The sequence below is a fragment of the Aedes aegypti genome, chromosome 2, assembly GCF_002204515.2.
Source record: "Aedes aegypti strain LVP_AGWG chromosome 2, AaegL5.0 Primary Assembly, whole genome shotgun sequence".
Taxonomy (NCBI): domain Eukaryota; kingdom Metazoa; phylum Arthropoda; class Insecta; order Diptera; family Culicidae; genus Aedes; species Aedes aegypti.
The window spans coordinates 79,720,954-79,743,176 of NC_035108.1; the positions used below are offsets into that span (position 1 = coordinate 79,720,954).

At 41.0% G+C, this 22,223-nt stretch overlaps 1 protein-coding gene across 2 annotated transcripts in view; it reads right to left on the bottom strand.

Moving 5' to 3' along the window:
• LOC5564718 (zwei Ig domain protein zig-8) overlaps window positions 1-22,223 on the bottom strand; it is a 1,087,201-nt gene that overhangs the window by 700,280 nt on the left and 364,698 nt on the right. For both annotated transcript variants that reach the window (XM_021841332.1, XM_021841330.1), the window contains exon 2: window positions 20,631-21,787. In XM_021841332.1, coding sequence (XP_021697024.1) covers window positions 20,631-20,709 — 79 coding nt within the window. In that variant the 5' untranslated portion in view covers window positions 20,710-21,787. The remainder of the gene's footprint in view (window positions 1-20,630; window positions 21,788-22,223) is intronic.

The following is a 22,223-nucleotide window of genomic DNA, read 5'->3' on the forward strand; positions in this document are numbered from 1 at the left end:
AAAGGTGTGCCAGAAATGCCAGAAGCGGCACCATACACAACTCCACAACGACGAACCAACGCAAAGCCTGAGAAACAACGTGTCCAATCCAACGATGGAAACCCGACTAGTCCCGAACCAGAACACGGTGTCCACCAGTCCAGCAGTGTCGAGTGAAGACTTAAGACCATCGCTTCAATGCAACTACGTCGATTCCTCCAAAACCGTGTTTCTACAAACCGCAGTCGTCAATGTTATAGACCAGCACGGCCGACCGCTGCCATGCCGTGTTTTGCTAGACAGTGGTTCGCAAGTGAACTTTATCTCGACCGATTTAGCGAACCGTCTAGGCGTAGAAAGGCAACGTGTCAGCATCCCGATTCGAGGTATTAGCAACGTCCGAACCAATACTCAGGAGAAGGCTATGGTAGAATTCCGATCCCGAATAACCGACTACCGAGCTAGAGTGGAGTGTTTAGTTGCACCTACCGTGACAAGCTACATTCCGTCGACATCAGTTGATGTTTCAACATGGAGTTTTCCAGTTGGAGTCTGCCTTGCTGATCCAGAATTCCATAAACCCGCCATAGTAGATATGCTCTTGGGAATCGAATTATTCTTCGACCTTCTGCGACCAGGAAACATCAAACTAGATGAGGACTACCCCGAACTACGAGAGACACGACTGGGATGGGTTGTCTCTGGTGTGTTCCGAGACAGATCTATCCTTGAGGAAGCTCAACATGCATTCACCGCTGTTGTAGACATTACCAACCGATCGAATCAACGCTATTCGAACCCCAAAAGAGTTTCGAATCCAACCACACACGTTAAAAGAGAGACCAACTTACATGTGATTTCAACCCGAGAACCGACAAACATCAACCGACGACCTCTCCGAAACATCGCACGGAACAAGAGTGAGTATCATCCAGCCATAGACAAGCCATCACTAACCAATCAAACCCGAGGAAACAAGGATTTTATGCGCCGCCATCCAAGGCTGGTCTTTTACCCACGAATACGCCCTAAAGGTTTCGACACTCGAACACCCGATCCAGCGACTATCCATAGTAGAGCAGCACCGTTGAATACTACAGACAGGCTGTTGAACTTCGTGTCAACCGGGGGGAGTATGTTCCGTACGGAACGTGCAGAAAACCCACGAGAAGAAATAGTTAGCCAACGAAGCACTACCCGCATTAGCAACAGAAACGACGACAACCGCAAACACAGCTGTATTACAGAACTCACACATTTTAAGCCCCCAATGAGTCCCACCCTAACTACGCCGCTGAGAGTGTGAGTTCCTTCCACGAATGTGAGTGTCATACGTGAGTGCCGTTGAGTGGTTCCCGCCGTCATCATCGTCATCATCATGGTGCTCACCACAGCGACAGCGTGTGCGTCTCGAACATTCCACGCGCATCGAGAACACGCGCTAGCTCAAGAACGTTCGAGAAGGACTCAAATTGAGTATATATACACGGAGGGAATCGCCTACCGGACCAGTTTTATTTTAACCGTCGCGGAAATTATAACAAGTGAAAAGTGGCTCAAGTAAATAGTGAAGTGATAAAGTAAAGTGCAGAGTAATAAAGTAGTGTAGTGTGTAGTAGTGTGAAAAGTAGTGGTGTTTTTCTTTCATTCCGAAAATACAGTCCACCCCGACCCGACCGGAGTTGGCCACGGTTAACGCGCCAACAAACATCAACTGTTTTCGTCATTTGAAACTAATGTTTTTGAAACTTTAAGTGTTTCTGTTGAAACACAGTTTGATAAATATACTTTCATAGCTGCCTATTTGCCTTTTCAATGCTCTGGACAGCAAGTTAATTTGCTCCAAACTGACTTGCAAAAATTGACTCGCAATAAGTCAACTTTTTTTGTCATTGGTGACTTTAATGCCAAACATCGGTCATGGAATAATTCTCAAAGTAATTCCAACGGCAGAATTTTATTTGATGAGTGCTCTTCAGGATATTTCTCAATTCAATACCCTGATAGCCCTACATGTTTTTCCTCTTCTAGAAATCCATCTACGATTGACTAGGTCTTAACCGACTCTAGTCATCTTTGTAGCCAATTAGTTACTCATGCTGATTTTGATTCTGATCATGTCCCTGTTACATTTCAAATATCACAAGAAGCGATTCTCAATCCTATCATCTCCACTTTCAATTATTTACGAGCCGACTGGAATATATATGAAACGTATGTTGACTCTAATACGGACACATCTAGCGCATGACGGCTCACCATAGTAGCATGTCCGAAAGAACTTGAAACTATTGAGAACCAGAGTTACAGCTCCAAAGCCCTGATAAAGGTGGATGGTTGTGATGGCTATAACCGTGGTCATTATGTAAAGAACAAGCGGACGATGCTGTATCGTGTCAGCATCGAGGAGGCAGCCCCTCTAGCACGATGTAGGTAGCGCAACCCTGGTTAGGTGGCCTATCGAAGACTCTTCACCAAACCAAGAAAGGCAAAAGTAGAGCAAACGGATTGATTTTACGGCAACAGACCCGGCAACGAATAAAGGACAACTATTGGAAAGTTGGATCTTGGAACGTGAGAACTTTGAATGAACCCGCGCGTGTTGGGCTCCTGGCTCGTGAACTGCAGAATGTCGGCGTGAACGTGGCAGCTATCCAGGAAATACGCTGACCGAGAACCGGAGAACGCGAATTCCGAGCGGTGGACCCCATCGCCAACACATCATTCAAGTACCACATCTACTACAGCGGTGGCGACAGAGCAGAACGTGGAGTTGGCTTCATAGTGATTGGGAAGACCGAATCTGTGGGTTGAGAATGAAGGGCAAGTTCTTCAACTACAGCCTGATCGGCATATATGCGCCAACGAACGATAAGCCCGATGACATGAAGGATGAGTTCTATGAGAGCCTGGATAAGGCCTACGGAGAGTGCCCAAAACAAGACGTCAAGATAGTCATCGGCGACGCAAATGCGCAGATCGGGAAAGAAGATTTCTTCCGACCCGTCATTGGAACGGAAAGCCTTCATTCCGTTACCAATGATAATGGCCTGCGACTAGTAACCTTCGCTGCTGCTAGAGGGATGGCAATCAGCAGTACATACTTCGCGCGAAAGAATATCCGCAAACACACCTGGCGACACCCGAGTGGCGATGCCTGCTCCCAAATAGACCACGTGCTGGTTGATGGGCGACATTTCTCAGATGTCATTGATGTCAGGACCTTCCGAGGCCCTAATATCGACTCGGATCATTATCTCGTTGTAGCTAAAATTCGGGCGCGGTTATCCAGCGTTACTTGTTCCGCAACACACAGAACGCTACGCTTCAATATACAACGCTTGTCGACTGATGGGGTAGCTGCGCAGTACCGTCAGCAACTAGACGAGAAGTTGGGAAGAGTCAACGTTGCTGGAGACGTCGACAGCCTGTGGGACCCTATCTACGAAGCTGTGAGAACAACGGCGCGGGAAGTGATCGGCACTGGTCAACGACGAAGACGGAACGACTGGTTCGATGAAGAGTGCCAGAGGGTGACAGACATGAAGAATGTCGCCAGAAGCCGTATGCTTGTGGCCGGTACCCGACAGAACAGAGAGCGGTACAGGGCAGCGAGAGCCGAAGAAAAGCGAATCCACCGCAGAAAGAAAAGGCAGCACGAAGAAAGTGTGGTAGCTGAAGCACAAGATAGCATGAACCGGAATGATATGCGGAGATTTTATGCAACGGTCAATGGTGCGCGGCACAATACCGTACCAGTGCCCGCCATGTGCAATGCCCGAGAAGGGAATTTGCTGACCGATAAAACGGCGGTGGCTGCCAGGTGGAAGGAGCACTTTCAGCAATTGTTGAACGGTGAGAATGGAAATGTAGCGAGGAACAGAATGAACATAGATGATGACGATCAAGCTGTGGACCCACCGACCATAGGAGAGGTTAAAAAGGCTATCAGCGAGCTGAAGAACTGTAAGGCTGCTGGGAAGGACGAGATCCCGGTCGAGCTTCTCAAGCACGGAAGCGAGCAGCTTTACCAGTATATCCACCGAGTACTTATGAAGGTATGGGAGGACGAAGAATTGCCCTCCGGCTGGTTGGATGGCCTCATCCGCCCTATCTACAAGAAAGGGCACAGACTGGAGTGTGCCAATTACAGAGGAATTACCCTGCTGAATTCGGCGTACAAAATTCTGTCGCGCATCCTGTTTAACAGACTGAGACCGCTCGAGGAGTCCTTCGTCGGCGAATACCAAGCTGGTTTTCGTGAGGGCCGTTCGACAACGGACCAGATGTTTAGCTTGCGAATGATCCTAGACAAATTCCGGGAGTATAACTTGCAGACTCACCATCTGTTTATTGATTTCAAGGCGGCGTACGACTCAGTGAAAAGAAATGAGCTTTGGCAGATAATGTCTGAAAATGGTTTTCCGGCGAAACTAATTAAGCTGATACGTGCTACGCTGGATGGTTCGAAATCAAGTGTTCGGATCGCAGACGAGGTGCCAACCTCGTTCGTGACATTAGACGGATTGAAGCAGGGAGACGCACTTTCGAATTTACTGTTCAACATTGCACTTGAGGGTGCTATTAGGAGATCTGGCGTGCAAAGAAATGGCACTTTTATCACAAGGTCGCACATGCTCCTTGGCTTTGCGGACGATATAGACCTGATTGGAATCGATCGCAGGTCAGTGGAAGAGGCCTTCGTGCCTCTGAAGAGGGAGACAGCGAGGATAGGCCTGACCATCAATTCTACCAAGACGAAGTACATGGTTGCGGGTAGAGATAGAGTCAGGCATGGTGATGTAAGTGCTGAGGTAGTGTTTGATGGGGATGTGTTTGAAGTTGTTGAAGAATTTGTTTACCTTGGAACATTTGTGACATGTGACAACGACGTTTCCCGCGAAGTGAAAAGACGTGTTGCGGCTGCGAATAGGGCCTTTTACGGATTACGTAACCAGCTTAGGTCCCGCAGCTTGCAAACCGAAACAAAATTCGCCCTGTATAAAACATTGATTCTTCCGGTGGCTCTCTACGGGCACGAAGCGTGGACGTTGAAAGAGTCAGACCGGAAAGCTCTCGGTGTTTTCGAGCGTAAAGTGCTGCGGACAATACTCGGTGGGAAACTCGAAAATGGTGTGTGGCGCAGACGCATGAATCACGAGTTGTATCAAGTGTACAAAGATGCGAATATTATCAATCGTGTAAAATACGGCAGACTTCAGTGGGCTGGTCACTTAGTGCGAATGTTGGAAGAAAGAATTGCGAAAATAATATTCAGCATGGAATCAGGTAGAGCTCGGCGGCTTCGGGGAAGACCACGAATACGCTGGCTGTACGCAGTAGAAGATGACCTGGCGACCCTAAACGTTCGGGGCAACTGGAGAAGTTTCGCCCAAGACCGACGAAGATGGAGCTCTACAATACGCCCGGCAATGGCGTGATGCTACGCTGTAGCCATCAAGGTATCAAGGTAGGTATGTTGACTCTAATCTTGATGTTAACATTTCTTTAGAAACTTAACTTGATATTGACAATGCTCTTGAAACATTTTTACAAATTCCATTGTTGAAGCCAGGAGCATTGCAATTCCGAAATGTGAAGTAAAATTTGAATCCGTGATTATAGACGATGATCTTAAATTCTTGATCCGTCTTAAAAACGTGAGGAGAAGGCAATTTCAACGCACTCGCGATCCTGCTATGAAAATTATTGGGGAGCACATCCATCCTCCGTCAGTATCAGATGGTGACTGAGACAAACTGACCCTCTTCGCAGGCAGCTAGCCTCACTAACAGCAGATAGGGTTACCATATTTGCTCTCACTGAAAAGAGTACATTTTTTCAACTCTGTAAAAGAGTACTTAAGAGTGCACTTAGCCTACCTTGAAAAAAATTAAATGCACTACTAATTAATAATTTCGACATTTTCTTGCAAAAAAAAAAAAAGTTTGATTTTTAAGGCCGAAACGCAATGATAGCGGAACGGCAACGGAAAGCGGAAACGGTTCGCCAGAATGAAACACACCGTCCTGACTGAGCTGTCAATGAACGGAAGTGAACCACGTCTGAGTCGACAAACATGCTATAGTTCATGCTGGCGAACCGGTTCCGCTTTCCGTTGCCGTTCCACTATCATTGCGTTTGGGCCTTTATTCACAGCCACTTTTCATACATTTCAATTAAAATTAAGTTTTTCAGGGAGACACTATTCTCAACTTTTCATCAAATATTTTACGAAATTTAACTCTTATTTTTCTCATGCTATACTTTCTTACTATACTGAACATTGACTCTAGATGAATCGATTTTGTCAATCATGTTTTTTTAACCCGTATAGGCCTGAGTGAAAGCAAAAATTCTAAAACCCTCATCGCTCAGCGAATTCTTAATGTATTCAAATGATTTTTTGTCAGTTTACTGGCCCACATATTTAGTTTCTAGAAGTGGCCAGAGGAACTCGGAAATATTCCTGTGGCCGGAGTTATTCCGGTGGGTCACTGGGTCAGGTCGGGTGAAAAGGGTACTGTGCGTTTGTGCCCCTGGAGGTAGGCAAATTTCAAGTCACAGATAATTTCCGGAATCGGCTATAATGTGGTCACTATATGACGGAATTTCAAGAAAATTGCTTCAGTGTAAACCTTTTGAGAAACGATTGAAATGGATAACTATGAATTATGCATTTGATTGATCTTGCAAATGATCATTTTCGGGCCCCGGTACGCCTCAAACTTACGATTAAGTACCGATTTTTAAACTGAACATCTGCGCCATGCTTATGGGAACGCATTTTAGTGCACAATTATGTTTAATTTCTACTTTTCAAGAATTGAAACGGTTTAGTATCCAACATATCTATAGCCGGTTCTTCCGGATATTGCATCCGAATAGTCACATCCGGTATGTTTTAAACCATGCAATGCTCTTCCTTTATAATGTTGAATATCAGATCTTAATGATTTATGCAAATTAAAATGATTGTCATTGCAAATAAATAAAGGTAACTTGGCATGTCCCAAAAAATATCAATTTTTTACCCGACTTAACCCAGTGACCCACCGGAATAACTCCGGCCACAGGAATATTTCCGAGTTCCTCTGGCCACTTTTAGAAACTAAATATGAGGGCCAGTAAACTGAAAAAAAATCATTTGAATCCGTTAAAAATTCGTCGAGCGGTGAGGGTTTTAGTATTTTTGCTTTCACTCAGGCCTATACGGGTTAATTATATTGACGATACCAAAATAATATCGTCTTTCAAATGAGGTTTGTTGTCAAAATTCATAAGAAAATATAGAACAATTTGAGTTTGTGAAGGAACCGAAAGAACTGAGAAGAGTGAAACGTGGATTTATAAAGAACCTCAAGCATTCGATTTAAGTTTTATTAAGGACTTTTTAAAACATTATGAAGCTTAGAAACTTGATTGATTTAATAGTTTACTCTTTATGATTCTCATACTACACTTCAAACTGAAACCTTTTCATTCCCACATCTTTGTTCATAAAAAATTGCATCGCCAAAACGACGTTTCGATAAAAAAGTTTGATAAAAAAGTTGCTTCAATAAGATTAAATTGATCAAAACAAAGTGATTTTGAATTATGGCTGATTTTTTTTTAATTGAAATTAATTAGTAGGTTAATTGTGTACCAATTTTTGTCGAAAATCGGTGAATTATCTGTATTATCATGGAAAAAGGTTTCTTCAACAAGTTATTCGATTTGACGATTATCGTCAGTACTAACTGAAAAAGAGTACACTTGAGCCCGTTTAGCAAAAAAGAATAGTACACAAATTTTTAAGGCAAAAAAGAGTACTTGTACTCTAAAAAGAGTACGTCTGGTAACCCTAACAGCAGAGCTCTCTCCTACCTGCTCGGTGTGAGAGTAAAAGAGTAGGAGAGAGTGAAAGTTGATGTAAATATAGATTAGTTAAAAATATAACTGTATCGATAAAGAAGCTACAGATCAACTGATTCCGGCACAGTAGTGGCCACGAGCACAGAGTGTCTATAAAAGAAAAATCTCAATTGGACCCTGGCTTAAGCCAATACCGGCATTGAAAGAGGAAAAGAATTATTATTAACTAATTGCAAAAAAGCTCAAAAACTTGCTATGCAGTTTGAAAGTGCGCACAATTTTAATTTAGGACTTACTAGTCCAATTGAAAATCAAGTTACTCAGGACTTCGAAAATATTCTCAATCAAGAGATCAAGAGAACATTTTCGAAAATGCCTGGGAGACTGATTTGGAAGAAGTGGGAACTATTATTAAAAAATTCAAAAATATGAAAGCTCCTGGCCATGATGGAATTTTCTACATCCTCATCAAGAAACTTCCAGAAAGTAGCTTACGATTTTTAGTTGATATATTTAACAAATGTTTTCAATTAGCATATTTTCCTGACAAATGGAAAAATGCTAAGGTTGTTCCAATTTTAAAACCAGACAAAAATCCAGCAGAAGCTTCTAGCTATCGTCCAATCAGTTTGCTTCCCTCTATCAGTAAACTTTTTGAAAAGGTTATTTTGAACAAAATGATGGCCCACATCAACGAAAATTCAATTTTTGCCAATGAACAGTTCGGATTCCGCCATGGACATTCGACCACTCATCAACTTTTAGGTGTAAAAAATTTGATCCGTTCCAACAAATCTGAAGGTTATTCTACTGGTCTTGCTCTTCTAGTCATAGAAAAAGCATTCGACAGTGTTTGGCATGAAGGTTTGATTGTAAAATTGAAAAACTTTAATTTTCCAACATACCTTGTTAGCATAATTCAAAGTTATCTGTCAAATCGTACACTTCAGGTTAATTATCAGAACTCCAGATCTGAAAGACTTCCTGTAAGAGCTGGTGTTCCTCAAGGCAGCATTTTGGGACCAATATTATACAATATTTACCTCAAGGATGTCAAAAATCTTTGTTTGCGGATGTCACATGCCTCTCCACCAAAGAACGAAGCCTGCGTGTCATCTGTAGTCGATTGCAAAAAAGTTTGGGTATTTTTTCTTCATACTTGCAAAAATGGAATATTTCTCCTAATGCTTCCACAACTCAACTAATTATATTCCCACAAAAACCAAATGTATGATGATGTTGTCCAAAAACACAGAACACCTAGATATAAGAAATGAATGGAATGTTTGGAATAATACTAATAAAGAATTAAAAAAAAAGGTAGCAAGTTAGGCCATGCAGGTAATTCATAGTTTGACATCTGTTAATATCATCATTTTGCATTGTATATCAGGAAAAAGAGATGGTTCCTCCTTTTCGAAGCTCAAAAACGTCGGAAAAAAAAACTCATCACCCAACTGTATTTCAAAATGTCGTAATAATCAATAACCAGAATAACAGTAACAATCAGCAATCAGATATAAGTTCATTAATATATATTCATGCCAATAGGTTTCTGTCCTAACCCTTAACATCAATATATGATATTTTGAATCGAATCGACATCGTATCAAGCGTGATTATCGAAAGCTCCGTATTTGATTCACCTAGTGCACATCCAAGGGCTACACAGGAAAGCACGTTCAGTCTATCGTTCGATGTACACTTGAAATAACTCAAACTACCGATACTGCTGGAAGCTGTGCAAAAAAAAGCCATTCGATGAAATTTCTCCACCGTGTACTGTACCTATAGGGATAGCGAGATTCCGTGCACCTAAGGTATGTGTCTTTGCGCGCCATATCCGCTCAATCAAGCAACTGGAGAGCAAAGCGCCCAGCAATAGTCAAAGTCACAGATAATCGTCTATACTGCATCAGCAGCAGCTCGTGAGTATGGATGTCACGTGAGCCCGATATGCTATCGATGGTCGTTCCGACGGGGCTCCAAGCAGATCAAGAGCTTATAGTTTATCGTTATCCCTTATGGGATCTCAGCGCGAAAAAAACGGGAAAAATGGAAAGGAAATGACTGAAGACTCTGAGAAACAACCTTGGCGTGGCTCACAGCGAAGAAGGGCACAGCTTGGTAATCCATTGACAAACGCTCTATCGCACGCGGGGTTGGTGGTTGGGGGGAAGGTCGACATTTTCCCAATGCTTCACATGATGGAAAACGATTTTCTGGGATTCTTCCGTTCCGGTTGGCTCTTGTCGTCTCCAAATCCACTCAGCATAGCGTGACCCTGTCTTCAAATTGCTACATTGTTACGTTCACCACCCTCGTATCTTATAACTGGAGTGATCCAGATCCAGGAGGATTCTCCCGTATCTGGTGAAACAGATCCAGCAGAACTGGGACACACAATCGCGCTGCTGTCCGTTGATGTAAAGTTTCCGCTTCTCCGGAGCAATTAATCTTGATAGGTTTTGCAACGTGGTCCCGTCCAGCAGTGCAGTGAGACACTAACCGGGGCGCACTAACTCGGGTGTCTGCATCGAATGGAGGAGCACGCGTGAAACTCGGTGCTCTATTTTGCAGCAGAGGAGAGAGCATTCAAAGGGGTGGCAAGATTGCCGGGTATCAAGTAGAATTAAATTCTCAAGGACTCATTTCGGGGTTCTGGAAAAGGGATGCACCCCTTGTGGCCATGGTGTTGTTTGAGTAAAGTGTGCCTCACAGTGTTTGGGAAGAAGTTGGAACAGTAGACTCGTTTTTTTTTTTTTCAATCGTTTATTTGACAGGCCAATGCGCCCGAAGGCTTAACGAGGCCGAATCGCTATTTTTATGAGAATAAAGACAAAGTCAAAAGAAAAATAACATTTTAGCTTTTGCGCGCATTCTTTTTTGGACGCAAAATCTCTGTTGATCCCGTTGAGGTGAATTGAGCTCGTCGTTCGCTCGCGCCACCCTTAATCGCGTAGTTGATCATGTAACGCCTATGTGCTCTTTCTAGCTCCTGTTTTTCTCTAAGTCGTTCCGAATCCTCGTTTCCCTTACTCTGCTGCTCCATGTTCTGCTCTTCCGTGACAACGTGTTCCTCTTCCAATACGATTATGTCTTCTACTTCTTGGTCTTCCGAAATTTCCTCGATAAAAGAAGCTTCTTCATTTATTACTGTCCCTCCGGTTTCCACCATGTCCGCGTAAGAAGCGATGACCTTTTTCTTCTTCTCCTTGAGTTTCCGAGTGTTCTGTTGTGGGCAGGAGTCTCGTCGATGCCCTTCCTGATTGCACGAAAAACATCGGTTTTTCAGTCCCTCGTAAAAAATCCTGGCTCTCCAGTTACAGATTTCCAGTGACGGTGGAATCTCATGTTCGATATCCACATACACACCTCGAACACCATTGTGTAAGTGGTCGAGACCCATTCCAGCAGGAAATTTTTCTCGAACGATACTTCCCACTTTTCCGTACGCACTAAAAATCCTAGACAGAGCATTGTCTGGAATCTCCGGAGGAAGATCGAAGACTCGCACGTAGGCATTATTCCTCCCAGCAGTGCACATGTGGACATCGACCGTTATTCCATTCGCATATCGGAATTTTAACAATTCGTGGTTCTGCTGTAAAGTTTGCTCCATGGCTTCCAACGACTTGAATTTGACACAGAGTGATTTTTTCTGTGGCGTTTTATATGCAGCTTCCATCTGCATTAGATCCGAGTTCAATTGCTTCATGAACTCTGCAATTTCAGCCCATGAAGGTGGAGGGGATCCAACAGGGAATTGAAATTGAATAGTGTTTACTATTTCCATCGCAACAAGCAATTGTGAACAAAGCACTACCGAACAAAAGGTGATAATCACACCATTCGAAAACCACACTCCGCAAGCGATCTGGTTTTACGTCCAGTGCGTGCTGGAGCAGAAAAGCAACTGTGTAGACTCGTTTCTTATTTATTTGCAGTTGACGAGAAAATGTTCATGAAAAAACACTCACTCTCGTCTAGAAGATTGTTGTCATGCAGTCATTCCATGAAAAACCGATCTAGTGGGTCACCGAATTCCGTGAAAATTTGCTATTTCGTTCCTTATCCGAAATAAGGATACACGTGTTTTTGGATTTTTTTTTATTAGGGTGACCATTTCCAAAATAGGGTGACCAGAAAAATCGCGACTTTGCAAAATTTTTATTTCCTCAAAAATCATAATGGCCATTCCAGTTTTCAAATTACTGCTGTAGATGGCAACACTGCTTGATTGTTATCAAAAGAATCCCCATTGTTCTATGCAGATACCGTTAAATTTTGAAGATAACAATATCCAATGTTCACCAAAGTTGAACGAAGTGTTGCATGCATCACATACTGCCTACACACAAATTCGTGTAACTGGCAACACTGTTTAAGTAGAATTTAAGAGAACGCAAAATTCTAAAATTTCAGCAAAAAAGGAAAATATAATGTTTAGCAAGGTTGGAATAAAATTGCCACTGTAATCTATTTATTTCATGTATGGTATTTAGTTTATTTGGAAGCTGGCAACACTGGTTTTAAGACGACAGAGTTAAGAATATCACATTTTCTACAGGTTATTCAAAGTAAACTTGAGCATTTGTACTTCACACAGTGAGCTTTAGTATATATTATCTTTAGTAAGCAGGAGATGAGAAAATGGATGAAAATCATGACGACGAGGATAGCTTCAATGTAAATACCAATCCGACAATGGCCAGAATCAAGAGGAAATCGACACTAAAATGCAAAGTCTTCTCGAATCTCTAATGAAAAAAAAAAACGGCCTCTCTATGAAAAGTTCGCATAATATATAGCTGGTCAACTGGAGCTACTTTCACCACACGCTCATTGAAGGTGGAACACACTATCAAAGTCAACAGCATCATACCGATTCTAACTTTCATTAATGCTTATGCACAAAGAAAATAATAGCTTGGATTAATTGTAAAAAAAACAGCAATAAAATAATTTATTATTTTTTAGAATTATTATTTTTTTTGCAGTTTTTATATTTTATTGATTGGCAAGTTCAAATTCTACGTAAAGACAACATCACCGGTGGTCCAAATTTGTACCAAAATGGTCCTGTCAAAATTATATAGACCAGTAAAAACAGACCGAACTGCACGCGCATGAACCGGCAGAATTTTAAACTATTGCCGGAAGCTAGAATTGTTCACTTGATATATAATGATAGGTGGAAGAGCTTCTGGTGTTTGCTTGCATTTCTTTTGAAAACTTGAAAAAGCTTCATACTCCATGAAAATGTTGGTGAATTTAGGAAAAAGCGAAACTCAAGCAGAATCCCTGGAGGTGTTTGTGTAAAAATTCACGTAAGAGCTACCGGAGGAGTGATTATGGATCAATGCACGAGTTCACTATTTGACGTTTTAGCGGTGCCGTGTTATGTATGTAACCATAGAAACTAGTGAATTTGGCACCGCTCAAACGTCAAATAGTGAACCCGTGCATAGGTCCATTGGAAAATATCGTGTAATTACCCAGTCAACATTTCGGTTGGAATATTTTTTGCTTTACATCATTATATATGAATCAAATCACTCGTATAAAATGCATGAAAACGCTATATACACACCAAAGTGGAGGCCATATACGCACTTCGCACGACTTTTTCAGACTTTCCATAATCAGCAATAAGATGCCACAAAATTCCGATAAAAATAAAAAAAAAGTTTCCAGTGAGACTCGAACACCGGACCTTTGGATCCCTAAACCGGTACCATACTACTACACCACAGACCGCTTCATGAATATGGAGTGATTATTTGCCAACATGAAAGGGAGTTTGCTATACAGCACACACGCTTTGTTGTTCTTTGAAGCCCACCGCCAGAAGATACCAACCTCGGGTGGCAAATTTTGCTAAGTTATTGCGATTTCATTTGATGCTAATCTGCGTTGATATATGACCTGTCAGTTTATACAACATGATGCGATTCTAGATTATACTATTTACGGCATGGTTTGTTTCAACAAAATTTGCCGACAATGAATCGTAGTGGAGAATTATATACAATTTGTGTTAACATTTATTCGTTTTGATTTGACATATTGTGCGATTCTGATTTTTGATGTATGAATATGAGATTTTTGGCGCACATCCTTATACGATACGTGGTTCACTGGGTAATGAAGGGTTTCATGGCAATACGGATGAATGAATTCCTGGAGAAATTTCTGGTGGACCTAGGAAATCTAGACATCTTGCGTAGACATCTCTGCGTAGTGGAACTGCTGGTGGATATTATCGTTAAATTTCTGGAGGAATTACGATTTAGGAGACAGACTAAAGAAGTCTTATAGAAACTCCCGATGAAAATTTTGGAACTTCTGGGAACGCAATTCTCAGAAATTCTTGGAAGATCTTCTAAAGGAATCAATGGAAAAACTCCCTAAATTTAAAGAGAAACTCCGAAGAAGTACCAGGATGAACTCTAGAGGTGTTCTCGGTGAATTTCCAAAGGAATTCCCGGTGCAGTTTCTAAAGAATTATCGATGGAGCTCCGGAAACTTTTTCTGAAGAACTGCTGACAAATTTCAGATGGAACTCCAGAAGTACTTGAGAAATTGCGGAGAATCTCTCAACTCTGAAGGATTTTCCGCAGAAACTCTGGAGTTTTTCCCGGAGGAACTCAAGAGTATTTTCCGGGGAAGTCTGAAAGAATTATCAAAGAAACTCCTGGAGGAACCCTGGAAGAATTCCTGAATGAGCTCCGGAGGAATTCCTGGAGGAAATTCCGAAAAACTTCTGGAGGACTAAGGACTAAGAAAGTTTTGAAGAAATTCCCGTTGAATATTTTGGAGCTACGGGAAAAGCAATCCTCAGAAATAGTTGTAAGATTTCCTTAAGTAATTTATGGAGAAACTCCCTAAATTTATAGAGAAATTCCAAAGAAGTGCTCCGATGAACTCTAAAGACATTCTCGGTGAAATTCCGAAGGAATTCCCGGTGAAGCTCCTAAGGAATTATCGGTGGAACTTCAGAAAATTTACCTAAAGAACTGCTGACAACTTTCTGATGGAGCTCCAGAGGCACTTGAGAAATTGCTGAGGAACTCTTAGCTCTGCAGTATTTACCGGAGGAAATCAGGACTATTTTCCGGGGAAGTCTGGAAGAATTATCAGAGAAACTCCTTGAGGAACCCTGGAAGAATTTCTGGATGAATTCCGGAGGAATTCCCGAGAAATTTCTGGAAGACCTACAAAGAAAATTTGAAGGAATTACCGTTGGAACTCCGAAGGACTTTCCGAAGGAACTTTTAAAGAATTTCTGGAGGATATCTAAAAATCCTAGAGGAACTCAGGAAAATTCGCTAGAGGAAATCCAGAGTGATTTTTATGAGAATTTCGGAGGCGTTCCGGTAGGAACTCTAAGGTTTTTTCATTATGAACTCCGGAGAAACTACGGAAGAAGATATGGAGGAAATTGGAAAGAATTCTTGTTTTAGCTGAAATTTTTTTTGTAGAAACTACGATAAAATTCCTGGAGGAACTAAGCATAAGCATAAGCATAAGCATTGATGACCGTACAATTCGTAGTTGCTACTCCGTGATTGACCAGAATAATCGAAGTTGCACAAGGAACCAACAGATGTAGCTTGGGAATAGCTTTCCATCTTCAATGTACACTTTCGAGAACTCCAAACATTATAAAGTCAATAACGGCGCCGGCCACGTCCTTACGGTTATCGGGGAAAGGTGGGATTATGAGTGTGACATCCATTGTTACTAGAGACCGAGATCACCTCTGCATCTCCATGGTTGTCACAGGGAGGAATTTGTTAGTGGGGAGGGTTCAAAAGCTACATAATCAGGATTCACCTTGGCAAGTGATACGATCCATGCAGCCTTAGTTCAAACAGTCACCTATTAGTCACTACAGACAACGTGTTCCTAAAGTAAGTCTACACTTTCAGTGTCGAACCATTCAAAACAATTTCTGTAATGAAAAATGTTGGATAAGGTAAGGGATGTGTAAGTATTCAAAAGTATTCAATTGCAAACAATTACAAGAGTCTTTGCCAACACTTATTGAGAAAAAACATTCAAGTTTTGTTTAAAAAAAAAATACATAAAAGTGACTTTTCTATCGTTGCTTGGGCCTTAAAATGCACTGCCCAGCAAACGAAACGCGTGGCAGAAAAATAGACGTCACTCCGGCGACGCGAAAACCGAACTCGATAAAATTCCTGGAGGAACTAAGGCGAAAATCCAATGGAATTCTCGGTAGAGCTCGAAAGGAATATCCGGAGGAAATCAGAAGGAATTGCCAAGGGAATTCCGAAAAAAAAAATCCATGAGAAGCTCTGAAGAAATTTTTGGAACTTCTAAAGAAATTATTGGAGGAACTCCGAAGGATTTGCTGGAGGAACTTCGAGGAATTTCTGGAGGAATTCTGAACAAACTTTTGGAGAATCCATTGAAGAATCACGAAAGAATTCCGATAGAGCTCTGGAGGTAATTTCCTGGAATTACTGGACGAAATCCCGAGGAATCACTGGAGGAACTCCAGAGAAATTTCTGGATGAACTCTGGAGTAAATCACGGTAGAAATATGGAGGAAATTTCGAGAAATTGCTGGATGAAATCCAGAGGAATTTGCCGCAAGTAGATCGGAATAATTTTCGGAAATTATTCAAAAAAGTCCTGGAGGAGCTCCGGAGGAATTACAAGAGGAACTATGAAAGAATACCCGATGAAAGTCTAGAAGAAATTCCTAGATAAATGCTTTAGGAATTTACTGAGCAACTCTATAGGAATTCCCAGTGTAAATCTAGGGAATTTTTCGAAGTAACTCCATAAGAATTCCTGATGGAATCCTGGAGGATTATTGAAAAATTACTAGAGGAACTCTGAAAAATTCCTAGATAAATTCCGAAAAAAAAACATTAGTAACTATGGAGGAAATCCGAAAGAAATCTCGTTGGAGCTTCGAAAAAATCCCAGAGTAAATCTGAAGGAATGCCCTGGGAGACTCTGAAAAAAAAATCCATTAGGAAATAGAGATATTCTTGGAGAACCTTCAAAGGAATACCTGCAGGGACTCCAAAGAAACTGCTAGAGGAACTGCTGAATAATTTTTAGAAAAATCCGGACAAATTTCTAAATGAACTATGGAGGAAATCCTGGAAAAGCTCCAGAAAAAAACCGGATCATCAAAGGAATTCGTCGTTATTACGGTAGAATTCTCGGAGGAACTCAGAAGGTATTCACGGTAGAGCTCCGAAGAAATTTTCAGCAAAAATTTAGAAACAATTCCCGAAGGAACTCTGTAGGAATTTATTAAGGAACTCTAAAAGAATTCCTCAAAAACAAAGCTAATGTTGGAGGAACTCTGTAGAAATTCATGGAAGAATGTCCGGAGCAAATCAAAACAAATTTTCGGAGGAACACTGGAGAAAATCCTTAGAGGAATTCTTGTAAAAAACCCCGAAAAAATTCCACGTAAAAACTTCAAAAGGAGTTCCTGGGGGAAATGCCAGCAGGTGGGAAATTTTTCGGAGCAAATTTCGAGCGGAAGTCCTCGATAGTGTTTCGAGAGGAAATCATCGGAGTAATTGTTGGAGGAAAACCCGGAAGAATTCCTGGACGAAATCCCCGAAGGAATTCCCTGAAGGAAATCCCTGTAGGAATTTGTTGTGAAAACCTTAGCAAGAGTTTTTGGTTTTAACCGGAAGAATACTTGGAAAAAGAAATTTCCGGAGTTTCTGAAGGAAATCCCTGGAGCAAATCTCCAGAGAAGTTTCTTGAGGAAATTCTCAGATTAGAGGTCCTGGATGAAATTTCCGGAAAAATTGCTAATTAAAAATCTCCTAAGGAATTCCGAGAGAAAATTTCCGGATGAGTTCTTAGGGGATAACTCCGGAACAATCCTTAAAATCATCGGAGGAATGCCTGGTGAAATCTTCGGAGAAATTCCTGTGTCAAATCATTAGAAGAAAAAACTTAGGAAACCTCCGGATTAATTTTTTAATGAAATCCCCGGATGAAATCCCCGAAGAATTTCCTGACGAAATCCTCGGAGGAATTCCTGGATGAAAAACCTGCAGAAATCGCTATTGGAAATCCTATTCCTAGAGAAAATCCCCGAAGGAGTGAGTTCTTGTGGGATATGCTCGGAGGAACCTTTGAAATCCCCGAAAGAATTCCTGGATAAAATCCCCAGAGGACCCAAGTAACAATTTCAATGCTCTTTGATCTTAGATGTTATTTATTGAGGTTTTATTAGTGATGCATTAAATCCCAACAGATTTAATAATGGATGTGAAAGTGCTAAACGATCTTTACAGTAAAAAACACTTTAAATTGCTTTGTAGGTACCTATAAGTGCTTCTGTTAAAACTTTTTTGCTAGTTAAATTTGATGATAATAAATTGTATGTTGAAGGAGCTATATAGTGCCCATTAAAACCTATACTTAAAACCTCAGCTTGTTTGTCTTAGAAAGACATCGATAAAACTCCTAAGACTTCACTAAGTCATGTTAAAGTCTTCTTAAAACTAAAATGTCTGATGCATGTTATGGTCTGCGTGTGGTCATTATTACCATTATATCGATAATAATAATCATGTAAAGAATTATGAAACACAAATGTAAAGAATCATAAAACACGAAAATAAAACGGCATAATAATAAACATTCTGCTCGTAGAATTATCTGACTACCGTGTGTAGTATATTTTTCTCATGCTTGCCTGAACTTCCCATTCTCGTGGGAAATTTATGCTGCACACACCAGCTGAGCTTCTCAAAAAAAGCTTTCATTTTCAGCCACTTATCACTTACCGTTTTCTGCGTCAGAAAAGATCAACCACGGGCTTTATCGCAACAATTCATGCCAGTAAAACGTAATTAGATGCACAGCGGAATGAACTAAATTAAACTACATCCCAAAATCAAATCTTCCGCAATGTTTACCTTTTTGACAGCACTAGCTTTCCTGAGTGCATTAAGTTTAAGCCAAGGCTCTCAAAAAACCTATTTGTCTTACTGCAGAAAAAATAATCTGATTTAAGAATATAATAGCTAGAGGAGGATTTTGTGCAAGGCTCTTAAGATCAAAACCTCTCATGAATGATTATATTGTACGGAATAATCACTATTTGCTCTTAAACCATCTCAGACAAGACCAACAAGATTTAACTGGATGGAATCCATTTTTATTGACGCCGTTTCGGGTTCATAATTACAATATGCGTGGGAAATTTCAACTCAAGATTGAGAAGAGCATGAAATGATTCTAAAAATGTAATGGAATGTTATATTAGACAGGCAATTATGATGTTGTAATTATGGCGCGTTGCCGTAAATCAATTTTTTTTTTGTCATTCCACCAGTAAATTTTCTTTGGCATGAGTTTCACGCGATTGCAAGAAAATTTACTGCCACGCAAAAATGATTATTTTAATTTGATATTATGAGTCGGCAGACATCATGATGGATTCAATATTATAAAAAAAGTTTTGATTGAAAAACAACTAGTTGGCCGATGTTTGTTCGATCGTCAGCTCTTAACATCGGTTTTATTCGGTGTTTTAGGATAGCGCAAAAGATTTAATACCGCTAGTTGAGCTCAACAAGACTATACAATAGCTCTTATGTATGTTTTAACGTACACTATAAGGGTAAATCTATTCATAATATACAAAACTAAGAAGTTTAGAAACGGTTTTAAGGTATAGTTTTAACAACCTCCTGTAGTGTGGGCCTCTTGGGGTTTAACGGAGTTTTATTAAAGTTTTATTAAGGTTGTTAAAACTAATAAGTTCTAAAATGAGTTTTAACGATATGGTGGTAACAACAGCTTGTAGTATGCGAGAAAACTAAAAATGTTACTTGGGGAATAACTGGAGTGGAAGAATTTCTGGACGAAATCCCCAGAAGAATCCCTGGACAAAACTCCCGGAGGAATTGCTAATGTAAATTTCCTAAGGAATTCTGGAAGAAAATATCTGGAGGAGTTCTTGAGGAAAATTCCCGTAACAATTCCTGAAAAAAATCACCGGTTCAATTTTTGGAGTGAATCCCCGGAGGAATTCCTTGAGGAGTTCCTCGAGAAGCCAGAAGCCAGAAGAGTTTCTTGAGGATTTCCTTGGCCAAATCCCTGGAAGAATTTCTGCAGGAAATCTCCGGGGCAATTTCTGGAGGAAATCCCTGGATCAAAGCCCGAAAGAAGTTCTGAACGAAAACTCCAGGAGTTTCTGGACGAAATCCTCAGAGGAATTGCTAATGGAAATCCCCTGAGGAATTCTTGTAGAAAAACTTCAGAAGGAATCTCGTAGGAATCTTTGGAGGAAAACCCCGGAAAAATACCTGGAGAAAATCTTCGAAGAACCTGGTGCAAATCCCCAGAATAATTCCTTGAGCAAATCTCCGGATAAATTATCTCAAATAATCTCCGAAGAAATTCCTGCAGAATTCCGCTTAGGAAATACTTAATGAATTTCTGTACGAAATCCCCAGAGAATTATTGAACTAGTATTGGAGGAATCACTGAATGAATCCTTCGAAGAACTCCTGAGAAAATCCAGAAGTTTCTTAAGGAATTCTACCAGGTTTATTTCCAGCAATTTATGTCGACAGCAGCACTTCAGCCACTTCCTCGATAGATTCCATAATCATCAAAAATCCAATTCAACTAGATCTCAAATGACTGAGGTGGCGTTGAAGATAAATCTTCATTTCATGGATGTCATTGAATCACAAAGAGGTGTCTCATCCCCTGTGAAAAGATGACTTTTCATCTAGAGGTTTGTGAGAAATATCGACAGTACTCACCTGAATCCAGCGTAGTGGCAAGCAGTATCGACGGCAAACACAGAATGATTAGTTTCAATTCCAGCATCATCGCAGCCATGGTTACGGCAGAGCTCAATTTTCTTCTACTTCTCCTTTTCTAGCGCACGACACACTTTCCGATAATAACACTTATTTAACTCGAATCGGTCGATAAAATACGGATTCTTCCGGGAACGAACTATTTGACGAAACAACCGAATTCCCTCATCCGTCATACGCCCCACCCAAAACGATCAATAGCCTAGTTTCATCCTCATCGTCAATCTCAACAGACGCAGAGTTCTTCCAGTTCCAGTTCCACCGTCAGGACGTCGATTATCACATTATTTCACACTGAACAGTGTTCGGGGCAGTCCAGGGAAGCTGGAGGCGAAAGTTTCTCTGTGATTTCCCCGGTTCCAACTTATTCCGCTCACCGGAGGATAAAATTAGTTCGGACAGCTGGCGTCGAGAACTGGCGGCATTATTATTACGAGCAGGATGTCTTCATGGTAGTAGGATGGGATAGGAAGGACATCCCAGGACACGGTGTGACGTTATCATTACGCCATCTCCCGCAGAACCTCCCAGTAGTTGTAGTCACAGGACACGCGTGAGAGTCCTTGCCAGCCTCGCCTTGGAAATGGGGTAAAACTTTTCCCTTTTTCCACCTCAAGTAAGAGATTCAGCTCAGCTAATTTTCATTACACCATTTAAATCAATTGCCATCAAGTTTGCCTCCGGTGTTCCAGTTGCCATTGTGTCCCAGAGCTTCAACCGAGCTTTCTCTACAGAGCAGTGGAAGGATTTTTTTTCTCTGCTCGTTCCACTAGGAAATGAAAACTTTTAATATCTCACTCTGACGTGACGGTCGGCTCTGATGCCCGTTGTGACTGATGATTGCTGCAGGAAGGAGCGAGTTGAACTGCACAAAAGCTTAATTTTTCCGTTTCCGAATGTAGTTTTCTTCACGTCTGGGGCAAGATTCTACGGTGGGGTAATCTTTTTTTTTCTTTCTTACGTCTCTACCAATACCGGCGAACCACTGGGAAAGTACCTTATGCGATTATGGTTGAAAAGTTTTCGCTGATCCGGAATTCCGAAATGTTCATCGATGGAGATTTTTTTCCTGATCTGTGATTATTTCCAACGATAATCTGAAATGAATGGAGAGAAGGGAAATAAATCATTGAAATGCAATGGCGAGTGTAAAGAAATGGATTAATGGTATTATATCTTTTACAGGTGACTGTTTTCAATATTCAATTTGAAAGTTTACAGTTTTACAATGTAATAAATTTAAACTTCATAATAAAAGCAGCACTGAACCATTTGAAGTTTGTAGCAGCATTTTCATGAGCGTGGTTCAATACTTACATTCTCTTCCACACCGTCCCATCGATTCTATCAGATATTGTGTATGGTCCCAAATTTAAACCAATTCACCGTGAACTTAAACATATTGAGGGAATCATCGATGTAAGGAGATATCGCGTTATAGAAGACTATATCAGTACAACTGTGGTTCAAAGGAACTAATTTTAATATGGTTCTATCATTCAATATCGATATGTGGAGAGTAATGCAGCCCAC